The sequence below is a fragment of the Toxorhynchites rutilus genome, unplaced genomic scaffold (assembly GCF_029784135.1).
Source record: "Toxorhynchites rutilus septentrionalis strain SRP unplaced genomic scaffold, ASM2978413v1 HiC_scaffold_461, whole genome shotgun sequence".
Lineage (NCBI taxonomy): Eukaryota > Metazoa > Arthropoda > Insecta > Diptera > Culicidae > Toxorhynchites > Toxorhynchites rutilus.
The window spans coordinates 177-14578 of NW_026600051.1; the positions used below are offsets into that span (position 1 = coordinate 177).

Here is a 14402-nt window from a genome sequence, read left to right on the forward strand (position 1 = left end):
TGCTTGCTTCGTGTTTCAAAACATCAATTCATGAAGAAACAACTCTTCTATTAGAAGAAATCCGAAAAGAAGAAATCATTTTTCAACAATGGCTGACCACAGACCGTTGTAATTTGGAAACGATTTTAAAACCAGTCGATTGATTTATAACAAGTAGACAAACGTAGTAGATATATATAAGTAATCTAATATAGAATCTAATATATCTAGTATATAATCTACTACGTTACGCAGACAAATTCTTTAGACTTTATTTACAAACAGCATTTTTTTGCTTTTTTGCGAAATAAAAACAAATCTTTGATGCAAAGAGAAATAATAGTAATTTGTGAATTATTTATTCATAATTTAAAATGCGGCACAGGGCCATCACTGGAATAACTCGCAAGCAACTATTCACCCATTTGAAATATTACAAAAAAGATGGCGAACTATAAAACGTAAGCTTTATAGTTATTTCATAAGTTTTAACACACGACACTGTGGCAGCGCAGTTGTTTAGAGAAAAATTGATAGAATTTGTCAGAAAAATGATCTATCTTACTAAAATAACTTTCATGTCCGCTCCATCGGCAGCACACTACAATGACAAAAAGAATTTCGCCGGTCTGTGTAATTTCAAAAAAGTTTACGGACTAGAAGCAGAATTGCATTTCATTGCCACCTCCCACGGGAAAGGACCCTGTGATACAATAGGAGGGACTCTAAAGCGAATGGCAAAGAGAGCAAGTCTTGCCCAAGATTACGGAAACACAATCCAAACAGCACTAGATCTTTATGATTGGACAGTTAAACAAAATGACAAATGTATCACGAAATTGAATTTCCGTTACGTATTTAAAGAACAACATACAAAAAAGGCAAGTGAGCTTGAGAAACTATTCAATCACGCGGAAACAATATCGGGAACACAAAAATTTCATTCCTTTATTCCTGTAGAAGGAAATAAAATCGCAGCTAATTGAGTCTTTCCAATGTTCAGAAGCTGTAATTTCTTTTGATACATCAAATGGAAACCCTGAAAAAATAGTTTCCTGTATGAACTTGTATCCTTTAAACGGGTTAGATGAGATAATGTGGTAGAATCCGGAACCACATTCTGTTCATAAATGTACACAAAAACACCATTAAAACCATTACTACCCTTTTCTTCTATTTATTCAATTATACAGAAGAAGACAAAGAGTCATCATGTTTCATATTTAAACACAAGTTTAAATAGTTAGTATCTACATAAATATAAGCTCAAGTCAAATAAATTTATGACTACAGAAATATATTATAGTTAAAAATTATTTTTTTCCGCAACGTTTTTTGGCTACGTTGTCCGGAACATTGTTTGTAATAACTTCATAGCCCGGTGATATATATATTGAGTATTCTATGGCCATGAGTTCTAAATTGTTAGTGGCAAGACCTACACGATAAAAATGTGAATTGAGCATGAATTGATTGGGCAACATACAATACAACAGCTGATAAATGCCTATTATCGATGAATGAAGAATAATTCATTATACGCATCAACTCACATTGTGAGCTAACGCCCGAATTCAGGCAAAAAGATTACTCGTTGCGTCGGGGACGAAAGCAAGTGTTTAGTGCAATCGAAAAAAAAACATACCCATTTCAAACGACAAATTGTTAACGTTTTTAACTATATTCAGTTTTCATGTATTAAAGAAAAAAATTGCTGGATAAATTTTCTGTCTGATGGTATATAACACAACATATGTCACAATAACGATTTTGAGTAATATGCGTTTGAAAACTCTTAATGAATCGTTACATCTTTCGTAAAATGTTCCGTCATGTTAAACCTAAACTAACCTGGAAGCAACATGCAACGGCGTTTGATCTTCACGTGCCTGTGCATTAACATAGGCCCCATTTCGGAGGAGAATCCTAATGATGTCACTTTGCTTTGCGCGAGCAGCCAGATGAAGCGGAGTCTCTCCGCGCACCGTCGGTATATCAGGACTAGCGTCGTGTTGCAGCAGATAAATCACAATATTCATGCATCCCATAAAGCTGGCCACGTGCAGTGGCGTAAGCCCACTTTCCGTAGTAGCACTGATTGTAGCACCGTGCTTGAGCAGCAATTCGACCACCTTGATGCGATTCTTCTTACAAGCGATATGCAGCGGGGTGAACCCGTTCAGTGCTCTAGCATTCGGATCTGCATTACGGTCCAGCAGGAGCTTAGCAACCTTTACGTGACCACAGTGAGCGGCCACGTGTAGCGCCGTTAGATAATCAATAGTGATGTCGTCCACGGGGGATTTGTTAACCAGGAGGATTCGGGCCGCGCTCACGTGCTCCCCTTGGGCTGCCATGTGGAGCGGCGCAAGACCGTTCTTCGTCTTCGCAATGATATCGGCTTCGTTCTCCAGCAGAAGCTCGATGACCTGGTCGTGGCCGGAACGTGCCGCGCAGTGTAACGGTGTCAGACCATCCCGGGTGACGCTGTCGATTCGCGCCTTGTTTTTGATTAACAACGATACCATATTCAGCTTGCCCCACTTGCAGGCAACGTGGAGCGGTGTGATGTTGTGTTTGGCAGTGAAGTTTACGTCGGCACCCTTCTCAATCAGCAGCTGGGCGACATTGACATTCCCATAGTGGGCAGCTATATGCAGCGGAGTGAAACCACTCTTGGATGATACGTCCGGATTGTGCTCGTTCTGCAAAGGACATAAAAACAGGTCGTAAATAGTTATCAGTTCGGAACTAGAATACCACACTTAATGTTGCAATAACCGCGCCCATTTCTTACCTCAAGCAAAAGTGCCGCCGCCTTGACGTCATCCTTCTTGGCCGCTATGTGCAACGCCGGCAATCGCACCTTGCCCCGGGTATCACTTTCAAGCAAAACCGCCACAACTCTGTCGTGACCTTGCTGCATTGCTACGGCCAGAGGTGTGAATCCGTCCTACAAAACAAGCGAGAACGCAATTACGTTAACAGCTCGAACGCTCCGAACGATCGATCGTAACCTACCTCCGTAGCCAGGGCCGGATTCGCTCCTTTCGCCAGCAGCAAATTGACGCATTCGTCGTGGTTCTCCTGGGCGGCCATATAGAGCGGCGTGAAACCGTTCTGCGATTGCACGTTGACCGAGGCATTGTACTGAAGCAGCAGCTGGATAATTTCCTTCTGGCCGGCCAGCGACGCTATGTGCAGCGCCGTGTTGCCCTTCTTCGTTGCGTTGTCCACGTTGGCGTCCCGCTTGAGCAGCTCCTGCACGATCTCGTAGTGGCCATCCTTGGCGGCCAGATGCAGCGCGTTCAGGCCGTTCTGGAAGTGCATGTGATTGGTGAGTACATTGGGTAAACACAACTGGGGTTATTTAACTACTGGAAACTGAAGGGGGAAAATAAGGAAAAATATATAGAGCACGCCCAGTCAGCTGATTCTGAAGCGATCGTCTCCGATTTTTTTAAAATTCTACATAAGGGAAGTGGGGGCATAGTGGTCACCCTAAGGAAAAAGCCCATTTCCAGCGCCCACATACCGATTCAATTCCCGTTTTTCGAAGAATGCTATAGTTCTACTCATTGTTCTTCAAGACAGCAAACGGCTTTTACTATAAAAATTCAAAATAGTACACTTTTTATCATTAGAAAAAAAAAGTGAAAAAACGAACCTTTTTTTTTGCTTGGAGGTAAAGTGGTCACCTAGTGGGGGCAAAGTGGTCACCCGCACATATCAAACTAAATGGGATAGATTTATGCGTTTTTTTCGTCCAAATTTGTTCATATATAGTAGGTACATGTATGAAATAAGCCTGGCCTATTCACCTAGAGTCTCAATTTAAATTTTCTCTTGCATACAAAAGCGTAGTAAGAAACACATAACGCTTCGCATAATGAGGCTTGGTTTAGTTGGAGTGGCATATTTATTCAGGGTCAAAGCCACAAAAGTATCTTCTTCAAGAGCAGAATGTGATGAGGTATATCAGTTTTAGTAACCAGAACATTGTAAGTTGTTATTCACCTATGACCACTTTGCCCCCAAACATCAAAAGAATTGCTATGCTAATTAATCGCTTAGATAAACCATCCTTAGATACCATGCGCACATAACTACGGCCGAATGGCTATCGAGAGAGCAATTTCTGTTTTTATTTGTATTTTGACATGCGATAGCTCTACTGAAATACAGGGTGACTCAAAAGTCATTAAATTCTTCAAAAATAAGGTGAGTATCAATACGGCATCTATAGTCAATAGTTATACTACCAAACAAGCAAGTGACCACTTTGCCCCTATTGATCAATTTGCCCCCACTACCCCTAAGGTTACAGCTACCCAAAATCACAATTTCCAGTATCAGGGGATCAATTTTAATTGCGACTGAATTTTTATAAGGGCGTATCCAAAATCATGGACCTCATAACTTGAAATTCAGATACCGTGAAATACACATATACCGCTCAACTAAGAATAGCAAGATTGGGTGAAAAAAAATTGTCACAATGAACGCAAACTTGAGATGGGCAGATCGAAATTTTTAACAACTGATGCAGTATGCAGTCTATATTCAGCAAGATTATGTATAAGCATCGCCAAACAAATACAAATTTTGAGGTTTGAGTAATAATGATATGCTAATAAACAGAGCTGTTATCCAACAAAGATTTGAACTGTATAGATTTAGGTAAAGATTTTCGTAAGAAAAACTACAGATGGAAAAGATTTTTAACCCTTTCAATACGATGAATATGTGACAACATTGAACACAGTTATCACCGCCTGAAAAATACCTTCTTTACATTTGACTGATATGCACTGCAATTTGACGCCACTTGTAACCCGGAAACAATGAACGAATTCGCGAAAATTAAATGGTCGATCGGAGAAGTCACCTAAACACCCCTAAATGCACACAAGATCTCTCCCGACTAAACATCAATTTGCTTTTTATTTTTTTTAATAATCTTTTATTTATGCCGGGTACCGTTACCTATTATTCATAGACACTCCTTATACATTCGTAAAAAGTAAATAATTACATTGTTGAATAAAATATTCAGTATGATTCCTTACTGTGCTTACTGAGAGCAGATAAACGACCGCAAAAGGTTAAATTAAATAATTTATGTTTTGGTCTACAGAACTACAAAATTATTATATTCAATTTGCTCGTGTGTCACTTCAGACTTTAATTTAGAATGCATCTAATTTTAGGAACAAAAATTTTGTGAAATTTTTGGTGGTCCATAAAATCGTGACCTGTTTTCTGATTTGGCAACCTTACTGAAAAACGTATTCCCACGTAAAAAATTCAAAAAATTCTTGCATGTGATTCAATCAGAGCGAAACTTATATTTTCGATACTGTTGCTGATGCTGAGATTGTTTCTGTTGATGTTGCTGCTTAGACATTGGATTGGATTTCACTGCTTTTTGACGTTAAACTACGTCTTTCAGGAATGGTGCCAAATCAGAAAACAGGTTACGTTTTTATGAAATAAAGTTAACGTTAATAACTATTTTCACTGTGAACGAATTCCCATGATTTGCATATCAATCGAATCGAAATTTTGTTTCATATCTGTATTATAGTGATTTTCAACTCATTTGGCTGGTTCGTCACTTTTACTTCCATTTTTGGAAGAATGTCGGGAGTGAGTATTTAACTCGTGACCTTTAGCGTGAGAGGCATGGATGTTACCACTACGCCAGATCGCCTTCACAAATCGGAAATTGTCTAACATTTGTTTGATATGCTATACATTACAATTCACTAATCTCGAAATGGTTCAAATTCATGAAAACTGAAAGAACTTCATTTTCCCCCATACATTTGTTCTGCCTATTTGTGCATTCGAAATACGGGTGCTACCCTACCCGTATTTCGAATGCTCATAACTCGAACATTTCTTAATAGATCGGAAAGATGTGTGCATCAATTGATAGGAAATATTTCTACGCGTCTGTCACAATTAATAAAATGTTATTCATCTCATGAATAATTGAATAACTGTAAAATGTCAAGCGTTATCTAAAAGCCCTATCTGTCAAGTTTTGATTGGCCCGATTTACGGTTTCCCCAACACAGACTTCAAAAACGATGTACCTGTAGAAATCCGCTTTACAAATATACATGCAAGTCGGGAGTATTTTTGTTCCCACCGAGCTGTGTTTCCCTAACACGGACTTCAAAATTAATGTGCCTGGGGGAATCCGCTTTGCAAATACATGCAAGTTGGAGATGTTATTTTTGGTGTTGAGTACTTTTGTACTGGCTTGTCGTTGTGCAGACCGGAGTTTGTTTTCCTAAAACGTACTTTCAAAGTGAGAAGCCTGGGGAAATCGTCATTTCAGATACTAGAGGTGAATGAACTTTCGCGGTTCGAGAATTACGTAAACATGAGATGTGCAAAAATTTCAGAAGGAAATGTAAAATACAATGATCGTTTGACAATTTTTCCATTCACATATTTTGGTAGTCCTAGGCATCATATCAAACGCAAAAGGACGTTCATCAAATTTATTTGTAACGAAGAACATAATCTATTACAAAAATTTCGATACATTCTAAAATAATATTCGAAGTGGTAAATGAGTGGATTGCATAATATAATTGCGTAGTTCTACGTCGAAAATATGAGGTCTTGTCCTAGATACAACCCCTTACATTTTTTTTGGGTTATTACTTGATGGTTGATGGTGTAAACTAGTTCAAGGTTAGAAAATGATAGATAGCTTCGCAGCGGGCAGCTGCATACAGGCTGTCGGGAGAATCACATAGGGGTGAGACTTTCTTCAGGAATTTAACAGTGTACGATCTTCCAATATGAAACAAAACCGTTGTATGTGAAATATACATTATAAAAGACTTCTGCCTTCTCGTTTGCTGGTGTAAGACTGAGGTTGACTAGAGTGATGCCAATATTTATATGGTGGCTTCGTTTCCTTATTTTCTTATTTCGCTTTGGATAGAATGATATGCGCAGTGGATGGATACGATTGTTTTGAAGTTATTTTGGTCTATACAAACTGTAATTCGATGCCAATCTAGTCGCTCTTTTAGGTAGTTACAATTTGAGGAACACAAATTGTAACCAATCAAAACGTGGAGTTTAGAGCATTCATATAATGCTTGATACTTCACAATTATTAAATTGTTGATCTACAAAAATATATAATTTGTATTCATTGTGATAAGAGCGTAGAAATATTTCCAATCAATTTATTCAAACATCTTTGCGATCTAACAAGAAATGATCATGTTATAAGCGTTCAAAATCTTCTATTATTTCGAACATGCTCAGTTTTTAGTTTTTCATTTTACTCCCCCCCCCCCCATATCTTCCTGTTAGACGTAGTTCTACGCCAAATACACCCAGGTTTTTTTTACGCGGGGGTTACGTACCTCGTAAAAAAACCGCGTAAAAAAACCGCGTTAATTGGAAAATCCGCGTAAAACAAAACCGCGTTAATTGGAAAATCCGCGTAAAAAAAACCGCATTGATTCGAAAATACGCGTAAAAAAACCGTGTTAATTGGAAAATCCGCGTTAATTGGAAACTCCCCGTAAAGAAAAAAAGGTCACATAAAAATCATCTTGAGAATCGTGATGGGGTGCGGCATACGCTCTGAGGGAGCTTGAAAGGGAGAGATATGAACTGAGAGAGAGAGAAGTGATGTTGCTCAGGTTTACGCGCAAAAATCGGAAAATCCGAGAAAAAAACCGCGTTAATTGGAAAATCCGAATTCGAGTAAACATTTATTGTAACTCATTAGATGAGCGATTTTAGGGGGTATGACGAAGCGAGGTGGAGTGTGACAAAGTAGTTGTCCAGCCTAAGGTAAATTTTATGGTTTAAATGCTCAAAAAGGTGCGCCTGAGGGAGAGATGTGATATTGCTCAGATTAAAAATAACATGCTATCTCGAGATATTTCTTCTTGCACTTGCAGATTCATCAACTAGCGACCCAGCTTGTATTTCTCCTGGAAATGCTTTCTCTGCAGCGCTAATTGCCTCTGTTCCAACTCTAACTGCTTCTGGTCTAATTCTTTCTGTTCTGTCAGGCATTTGCGTTGCAAAATCTGTCCTCCGACTTGACGTGGTCGTTCCCATCGAAACTGGCATAGGCGGTGGTGAACAACGCGGGCAAATTGAATCTGTGTTCGCTACAGATGCATCGAACCTGGCACATAGGTGCACTAATATCCGTCAATAGCACTAAGTTCCGTCATATGGTCTCAGGAAGCATGAGGGACAGATTTGATATTGCTCAGTTTTTTTTTACGCGGTGACCGCGTTAATTGGAAGATCCGCGTAAAAAAAACCGCGTTAATTCGAAAATCCGCACACAAGATCTCTCCCGACTAAACATCAATTTGCTTTTTATTTTTTTTAATAATCTTTTATTTATGCCGAGTACCGTTACCTATTATTCATAGACACTCCTTATACATTCGTAAAAAGTAAATAATTACATTGTTGAATAAAATATTCAGTATGATTCCTTACTGTGCTTACTGAGAGCAGATAAACGACCGCAAAAGGTTAAAATAAATAATTTATGTTTTGGTCTACAGAACTACAAAATTATTATATTCAATTTGCTCGTGTGTCACTTCGGACTTTAATTTAGAATGCATCTAATTTTAGGAACAAAAATTTTGTGAAATTTTTGGTGGTCCATAAAATCGTGACCTGTTTTCTGATTTGGCACCCTTACTGAAAAACGTATTCCCACGTAAAAAATTCAAAAAATTCTTGCATGTGATTCAATCAGAGCGAAACTTATATTTTCGATACTGTTGCTGATGCTGAGATTGTTTCTGTTGATGTTGCTGCTTAGACATTGGATTGGATTTCACTGCTTTTTGACGTTAAACTACGTCTTTCAGGAAGGGTGCCAAATCAGAAAACAGGTTACGTTTTTATGAAATAAAGTTAACGTTAATAACTATTTTCACTGTGAACGAATTCCCATGATTTGCATATCAATCGAATCGGAATTTTTTTTTATATCTGTATTATAGTGATTTTCAACTCATTTGGCTGGTTCGTCACTTTTACTTCCATTTTTGGAAGAATGTCGGGAGTGAGTATTTAACTCGTGACCTTTAGCGTGAGAGGCATGGATGTTACCACTACGCCAGATCGCCTTCACAAATCGGAAATTGTCTAACATTTGTTTGATATGCTATACATTACAATTCACTAATCTCTAAATGGTTTAAATTCATGAAAACTGAAAGAACTTCATTTTCCCCCATACATTTGTTCTGCCTATTTGTGCATTCGAAATACGGGTGCTACCCTACCCGTATTTCGAATGCTCATAACTCGAACATTTCTTAATAGATCGGAAAGATGTGTGCATCAATTGATAGGAAATATTTCTACGCGTCTGTCACAATTAATAAAATGTTATTCATCTCATGAATAATTGAATAACTGTAAAATGTCAAGCGTTATCTAAAAGCCCTATCTGTCAAGTTTTGATTGGCCCGATTTACGGTTTCCCCAACACAGACTTCAAAAACGATGTACCTGTAGAAATCCGCTTTACAAATATACATGCAAGTCGGGAGTATTTTTGTTCCCACCGAGCTGTGTTTCCCTAACACGGACTTCAAAATTAATGTGCCTGGGGGAATCCGCTTTGCAAATACATGCAAGTTGGAGGTGTTATTTTTGGTGTTGAGTACTTTTGTAGTGGCTTGTCGTTGTGCAGACCGGAGTTTGTTTCCCTAAAACGTACTTTCAAAGTGAGAAGCCTGGGGAAATCGTCATTTCAGATACTAGAGGTGAATGAACTTTCGCGGTTCGAGAATTACGTAAACATGAGATGTGCAATAATTTCAGAAGGAAATGTAAAATACAATGATCGTTTGACAATTTTTCCATTCACATATTTTGGTAGTCCTAGGCATCATATCAAACGCAAAAGGACGTTCATCAAATTTATTTGTAACGAAGAACATAATCTATTACAAAAATTTCGATACATTCTAAAATAATATTCGAAGTGGTAAATGAGTGGATTGCATAATATAATTGCGTAGTTCTACGTCGAAAATATGAGGTCTTGTCCTAGATACAACCCCTTACATTTGTTTTGGGTTATTACTTGATGGTTGATGGTGTAAACTAGTTCAAGGTTAGAAAATGATAGATAGCTTCGCAGCGGGCAGCTGCATACAGGCTGTCGGGAGAATCACATAGGGGTGAGACTTTCTTCAGGAACTTAACAGTGTACGATCTTCCAATATGAAACAAAACCATTGTATGTGAAATATACATTATAAAAGACTTCTGCCTTCTCGTTTGCTGGTGTAAGACTGAGGTTGACTAGAGTGATGCCAATATTTATATGGTGGCTTCGTTTCCTTATTTTCTTATTTCGCTTTGGATAGAATGATATGCGCAGTGGATGGATACGATTGTTTTGAAGTTATTTTGGTCTATACAAACTGTAATTCGATGCCAATCTAGTCGCTCTTTTAGGTAGTTACAATTTGAGGAACACAAATTGTAACCAATCAAAACGTGGAGTTTAGAGCATTCATATAATGCTTGATACTTCACAATTATTAAATTGTTGATCTACAAAAATATATAATTTGTATTCATTGTGATAAGTGCGTAGAAATATTTCCAATCAATTTATTCAAACATCTTTGCGATCTAACAAGAAATGATCGTGTTATAAGCGTTCAAAATCTTCTATTATTTCGAACATGCTCAGTTTTTAGTTTTTCATTTTACCCCCCCCCCCCCCATATCTTCCTGTTAGACGTAGTTCTACGCCAAATACACCCAGGTTTTTTTTACGCGGGGGATACGTACCTCGTAAAAAAACCGCGTAAAACAAAACCGCGTTAATTGGAAAATCCGCGTAAAAAAAACCGCATTGATTCGGAAATACGCGTAAAAAAAACCGTGTTAATTGGAAAATCCGCGTTAATTGGAAACTCCCCGTAAAGAAAAAAAGGTCACATAAAAATCATCTTGAGAATCGTGATGGGGTGCGGCATACGCTCTGAGGGAGCTTGAAAGGGAGAGATATGAACTGAGAGAGAGAGAAGTGATGTTGCTCAGGTTTACGCGCAAAAATCGGAAAATCCGAGCAAAAAACCGCGTTAATTGGAAAATCCGAATTCGAGTAAACATTTATTGTAACTCATTAGATGAGCGATTTTAGGGGGTATGACGAAGCGAGGTGGAGTGTGACAAAGTAGTTGTCCAGCCTAAGGTAAATTTTATGGTTTAAATGCTCAAAAAGGTGCGCCTGAGGGAGAGATGTGATATTGCTCAGATTAAAAATAACATGCTATCTCGAGATATTTCTTCTTGCACTTGCAGATTCATCAACTAGCGACCCAGCTTGTATTTCTCCTGGAAATGCTTTCTCTGCAGCGCTAATTGCCTCTGTTCCAACTCTAACTGCTTCTGGTCTAATTCTTTCTGTTCTGTCAGGCATTTGCGTTGCAAAATCTGTCCTCCGACTTGACGTGGTCGTTCCCATCGAAACTGGCATAGGCGGTGGTGAACAACGCGGGCAAATTGAATCTGTGTTCGCTACAGATGCATCGAACCTGGCACATAGGTGCACTAATATCCGTCAATAGCACTAAGTTCCGTCATATGGTCTCAGGAAGCATGAGGGACAGATTTGATATTGCTCAGTTTTTTTTTACGCGGTGACCGCGTTAATTGGAAGATCCGCGTAAAAAAAACCGCGTTAATTCGAAAATCCGCGTAAAAAAAACCTCGTAAAAAACCGCGTAAAAAAACCGCGTAAAAAAAACCTGGGTGTACATAACTAGAAATAGGAATAAGGAATGAGCAAATAGCAATGAGCAATGAGCAATGAGTAATGAGGAATGAGGAATGAGGAATGAGGAATAAGGAATAAGGAATGAGGAATGAGGAATGAGGAATGAGGAATGAGGAATGAGGAATGAGGAATGATGAATGAGAAATGAGAAATGAGGGATGAGGAATGAGGAATGAGGAATGAGGAATGAGGAATGAGGAATGAGGAATGAGGAATGAGAAATGAGGAATGAGGAATGAGGAATGAGGAATGAGGAATGAGGAATGAGGAATGAGGAATGAGGAATGAGGAATGAGGAATGAGGAATGAGGAATGAGGAATGAGGAATGAGGAATGAGGAATGAGGAATGAGGAATGAGGAATGAGGAATGAGGAATGAGGAATGAGGAATGAGGAATGAGGAATGAGGAATGAGGAATGAGGAATGAGGAATGATGAATGAGGAATGAGGAATGAGGAATGAGGAATGAGGAATGAGGAATGAGGAATGAGGAATGAGGAATGAGGAATGAGGAATGAGGAATGAGGAATGAGGAATGATGAATGAGGAATGAGGAATGAGGAATGAGGAATGAGGAATGAGGAATGAGGAATGAGGAATGAGGAATGAGGAATGAGGAATGAGGAATGAGGAATGAGGAATGAGGAATGAGGAATGAGGAATGAGGAATGAGGAATGAGGAATGAGGAATGAGGAATGAGGAATGAGGAATGAGGAATGAGGAATGAGGAATGAGGAATGAGGAATGAGGAATGAGGAATGAGGAATGAGGAATGAGGAATGAGGAATGAGGAATGAGGAATGAGGAATGAGGAATGAGGAATGAGGAATGAGGAATGAGGAATGAGGAATGAGGAATGAGGAATGAGGAATGAGGAATGAGGAATGAGGAATGAGGAAGGAGGAAAATGTATGCTTCTATTTGAGTAAAATTGTACATAAAATAAATCGAAGAAAATATGACAGAGGCACTATCAGCATGCGTGGTCCCTAATTTTAGTATTGAGAAGCTATTTGTTAGCGAAATTTGCTATTAAATATCTTCTCGATATTTAGAGCAATCCATACGAGATGACCAAATTGTTGTCACCTTTGTTCATCCATAACTTGATCCTACATGAGTCAGAAAAATATGATTCTGAAACTACGTGACGAATCACAATCAACTACACTCTAGAAGAAGATTCGTCAGACTAAAGCCAATTCATACAGTCATGAAGCTTAGCTTCTTTTTTCAACGATGACACCACAATCATAGGTGATTTTCCGCTTTCTAACGCAGCATTACATGCACTTTTTATTAGCACTTAGTTGAGCTTCCGAAGTTCACTCTGACTGTTCTTGTCTGGCTGTTTTTGTCTGACACTCTGACTGTTTTTGCCTGACAACGACTCCGATACTCACCGCATTACATGTGTTTATGTCTGTGACCTGTTCCGTTTCAAGGTACTCTACCAGCTTTTGTAGGTCACCTGCTCTGGCCGCTCTAAGGAACGCTGTATTTGTGTCATTCTGTGAAAGAAAGACAAAAATCATAATACAGTTAGGTTTTTTAGAAAACTGCTATTATAGCTATTATAATTAAGAATGTTTGTGAATATGATTTTGGAGTTGAGTTTTTCCCAGAAGATTCTTGGAATTTTTTTGATAACGTTTCATCAACGGCCGCATATACTGTGATCTATTTATTGAATTTCTTGGGTCCTTTATCTCCTTGAATATGATATATGGTATGGTTTCAAATTGATAATCATGTTATGGAATGAATTATCCGATTATTCATGTTGGTAACGATTTTTAAACAGTTTTCCAACAAAAACAGTGTATAGGGTCTCGAAGTCAAACTTAATGTTCTCGGCACCCTGTTCTTTCGATTTCTGTCATAAGTAAAGCACATCCCGAACTATCCACAATACCTGGAGTTTCAGATAAGAACTGCTGTAAGAACAACAGAAGAAAAAGTTAAAGTTACTACATCGTGAAATTTAACCGTCTAATACCACGCAATGTATTCATTAATTCTGCAACCATAAATCACAACATATATTTATTATAATTTATCTGCTTCGCCAAATGACCTGAGCAACGATAGCTATGTTATAAAAAAAGAAATGCGAAATAAAAACGAAGTTTTTTGGGTCGAGCTCGGTACAATATTAAAAAACGAAAGGTCATTACAGAGATTCCGCAAGCCCATCTCAAGCACATTGATTTTTTTTTATTTCGCTGAAAAACGAATTACCATGCCTCGAGCTCCCGAACTCGAGTGCGTGAAGAAAACACATGAACAAATGAAGAGCAAACCAACGCATTGGCATTTCTCGTGGACTGACCCATACCCCACTATGATCCAGATGGCCGAAGCCATACGATAGCGGGGGGAGATCCATTTCTTCAGGGACTTGCTATAATTGGTTAATAAAATACCACTTATAACTCGTTTACGTATGCCTGCCCTCTCGTCAGCTTCTTGGTTTATTTCATCTTCACAAAGTTCTTCCTGCGGGTCTTATCTGTAGCGGCATCGTTTTTTTATATTTTGTGTTTGCGGGTATCGATATCGCTACATACTCGGACAAGTGCAGTGCGATTGCT

At 38.5% G+C, this 14402-nt stretch overlaps 1 protein-coding gene across 1 annotated transcript; it reads right to left on the bottom strand.

Moving 5' to 3' along the window:
* Nucleotides 1-1830: 1830 nt before the first annotated feature.
* LOC129782203 (ankyrin-3-like) lies at nucleotides 1831-13319 on the bottom strand (the record flags this gene model as incomplete). Its single annotated transcript, XM_055789572.1, has 4 exons — nucleotides 1831-2684; nucleotides 2777-2932; nucleotides 3001-3297; nucleotides 13212-13319. Coding segments are annotated over 4 exons (1415 nt in total), but the record flags the coding sequence as incomplete, so codon positions are not given.
* Between the last annotated feature and the right edge of the window lie 1083 nt (nucleotides 13320-14402).